General features: G+C 35.4%; 1 protein-coding gene across 1 annotated transcript in view; it reads left to right on the forward strand.

Moving 5' to 3' along the window:
* The window catches only part of EYA4 (EYA transcriptional coactivator and phosphatase 4), a 151,374-nt gene that overhangs the window by 139,052 nt on the left and 8,632 nt on the right, over positions 1–3,690 (forward strand). Inside the window, exons 11-13 of the mRNA XM_012665194.1 lie at positions 818–876; positions 984–1,144; positions 3,386–3,500. Of these exons, the coding sequence (XP_012520648.1) occupies positions 818–876; positions 984–1,144; positions 3,386–3,500 (335 nt within the window). The remainder of the gene's footprint in view (positions 1–817; positions 877–983; positions 1,145–3,385; positions 3,501–3,690) is intronic.

The following is a 3,690-nucleotide window of genomic DNA, read 5'->3' on the forward strand; positions in this document are numbered from 1 at the left end:
TATACTTATTCTGAGTACTAGGTATTTTAAATGCTCTTGCCAAATTCTTCCTTCAGATCTTATAACAGTTCACTGGAACTTTGCAGATTATTCAAAAGCAGAATTAGACTCTTAGCAAAGAAGAATTGAATCCTTATCCAGAAAAGTTACCGTTTGTTCTGAGCACTGTAACTTAAAATCAGGTCAACTGTGTAGGCATACCTATGTAAAAACTTGAAAAAAGAAAATGTCAGCTTCTGTGGTTATTACCTTTTTTCTGTGTTCCAAGACCAGGACCTTTAAAATAACACTAGCCTGGTTTGTTCGTGGTATCTCTGGTCCAAGCAGGAAGTCATGGAAATCGCACAGGACTCCATAATCTGAGGGCAGGCCCCTCTGTTGCCACTCAACAAATGATAAATAATAGTAACCACCTAAGGTGTTGAGACCAGACAAGTTTTGTATATCTTCAAATTATCCGTGCTTGAGTAAGTACAACAGAAATGGCCGGCAAAGAACCCAAATGATTATGAAGATTCAGAAGAGAATTTTTTGTCAGTAATATTAAGATTAAAATCATTGTTTAAATTGCTCTAAAGAAACCCTCATGCCATATGTTTTCTGACCCTTTTTATACCACTCTTCTGGATTTAGATCTTAGAGAGTAGAAATGGTGCCATTCCCCAGCCCAAGAAAACAAGCGTGAGATGGTGGGATGGACGGGCACATGCTGCCATCTTCTGGCCATAGTCTGATCAAATGGAAAGATGGGAAAACCTTCAAACATGGTGACAAGCATCATTTGAAAAACAAATAACGTTTCCAATGTTTTTAACAGGAGTGTGATCAAGTTCATATAGATGATGTTTCCTCTGATGATAATGGGCAGGACTTAAGGTAAGCCATGCCTTTCAGTCTGCTGTTTCCTACAGAAATTCAGCTATGGAGTTTTGCACATGTAATTATTTCTTTTATTTCTTTTTAATGTATTTTGGGTGTTGCAGTACCTACAGTTTTGCAACTGATGGCTTCCATGCAGCTGCAAGTAGTGCAAACCTTTGTTTGCCAACAGGTGTAAGAGGAGGAGTGGACTGGATGAGGAAGTTGGCTTTTCGTTACAGAAGAGTAAAAGAATTATATAACACCTACAAGAACAATGTTGGAGGTATGTGTGGCTTTCTTAATCCAATAAAAGCATTCTGAGTATAGGTAGAATTCAAACTGTAGTTAATCCTATCCTACTATAACCAGCAAAAGCTCATGTTGACCTGCATTGAGCCAGAATTTTAAGTTTCTTAGAATTGGTGGAGAAAACTTAAGTGCAAAATAAAATATGCACCACTGTTCTTGTGAATTGGGAATTCTTTGTGAAACTTTGTGTTCAGATGTTTCATCAAGATTTATGGCAAGGCTTTTAGCTTACCCTCCTCAGCTGGTGCTTGGGACATTATCAATGAAAATCAATACAGGAACTGACCAAGCCAGTGGGAAGAAGATCTTTCCAAAGAAGAGAGCCTCAGTTATTGAAGCAGAGTTGTTAGCGAGCATTACCTTTCTGGAATCCTACCAGAAATAAATATAAATATTTATGTCATTTCAAAGACTTCCAACAAGTTTACCTTTTTAAAAAACACATTTTCTGACAGTGTATCTTTCCTGTCTATAGTGTTAACTATGATTATTATGGTTTTTAAAAGTTCAAATACTCTGTAGGCAATATCTGAACATTTTATATTTATTTATATATTTTACAGAGGATGTTAAAACCTGTGATACCAAAACTAGGATCCTGTATGTGCTTCTGGATATAAGAAACCTTAATGATCTTTATTATTAGAATCAATTTTGGGTCAATAAGATTCCCAAGATTTGCTATGAGGTCACATAAGATTAATCTCCCAGGGTTTTTTGTTTGTTTATGTGCTGCTTTTTTTAAAAAAAAAAAAAGGAAGAGTGATTGAGAACCACACACCAGAATCCAAAACAGAATGATACAGCTAAATATATATGTGCATACTATACATATGTATATTCACATGTATGTCATAGAATACAATACAGTAAATGTTCATATATAGCGTACATGTATCACGTACTCCCATATGCATCATGAGGATGGGGCTGTGTGTCTGCTCACCTTGCATCCCCAGCTGCCTGGCAGTGAAGCACACAACAGATGCTCAATAGATTCTTAGTAACTGTAAGAGGACAAAACCCACAGACAATAATAATGTTAGCACCAAAAGAGAGCTTAGATATGGAAAACTTTCATTTCAAAACAAGAAACTGGCCCCTGAAAGCTACTGACTTGCCCAGGGTTCCAGGGAAAAAACTCTGGCTTCCTAATGCAGTCTGAACTCTTCACATGATGCTTTTGTAAAATCAAATAAATAGGTTTTACAGTTAAAATCAATTGTGGATAATATGTTTAACTTTAAAATAAATATCCTTTCAGGAAATATGAATTAATTTTTATCATTCAAGTATGTCATTTCCCTCTTGTAGGGTATTATTAAAATTATTTAAAAATCAGCAAATCGCTAAGAAATAATCTTATATCTTAGAAAGTTTAAACAAACTTTTCTATCATGCATGAGCATTTCTTTATTGAAATGAGGACAAATAAGACTTGCTAGAAACTATAAAAAATCATTTAACTATATATGTGCTCCAGTATCCTGAAATGCAATTTAAATAAGAAACTTTTTAAATAGATTTATACAGTCTTGTTTTATCATAAAAGCAAAGGCTGGATCTTTTTAAATATCATTTCTATAACACTGTAGTTGTCCATTGTCTATAACTGTATCATACACTTTAGGATTTTAAACACGGTTTTTAATTTCTTTTTACAAAACAAAGTATAATAGCATTAGCACTAGTATTAGAAACATTCTAATAGCTACATATGATAATGGCATTGTTACTGTTTCAAAGTGAACGTGATTGTGATTATTAAGAAGCTAAAATATTTGAAGCAGCCAAAATATTTGAGGTTTGGGTCCCTAGGCTGGCAGAATCTGACAGCTCCTCCAGATCTGATGTATCTCAGTCCCTTGAAATGAGATGTGCATGGGAGTTTTGAAAGCTCTCAAATGTTTGGATTCCACTGCACCAGATCCTAGGTCCAGTGAGGGCAGAGACAGGGGCCCACTTTTCACTGTATGTCCCCAATGTTTAGCCCAGTACCTGACACCTAGAAGTTCTTCCATAAGTACTCGTTGAATGGTTGAATGGACAGTCAATACAGAAATGAAGGATCAATATTCATATAAATGTATCTCTCCATTTGTGACATAGACTGAATTAAAAATTATCTATACTGGGCAAAAGGGAGTCCAAACTAGATTTCAAAAAAAAAAAAAATATTCATCGCTTGACTCTTCCTTCCTTTTCTGTGTTGCAGGACTCCTTGGCCCTGCCAAAAGGGACGCATGGCTACAGTTAAGGGCAGAGATTGAAGGTCTGACAGATTCCTGGCTAACAAATGCACTTAAGTCTTTATCAATTATTAGTACTAGGTAAGTGGCATTTTTGCCATTTCTGTGTTTATTATATTGAAGATTTAGTTCTAATTGCACAACATAGGTAAAAATGTTTTAATTCCTGAATTGTTTTAGAGTTTGAAGCAACTTAACAATTCCTAGTCCAGTGATTTTCAATTTCTGTTTGTGTGTGTGTGTGTGTGTGTGTGTGTGTGTGTGTGTGTGT

Source organism: Propithecus coquereli, unplaced genomic scaffold (genome assembly GCF_000956105.1).
Source record: "Propithecus coquereli isolate 6110/MARCELLA unplaced genomic scaffold, Pcoq_1.0 Scaffold98, whole genome shotgun sequence".
Lineage (NCBI taxonomy): Eukaryota > Metazoa > Chordata > Mammalia > Primates > Indriidae > Propithecus > Propithecus coquereli.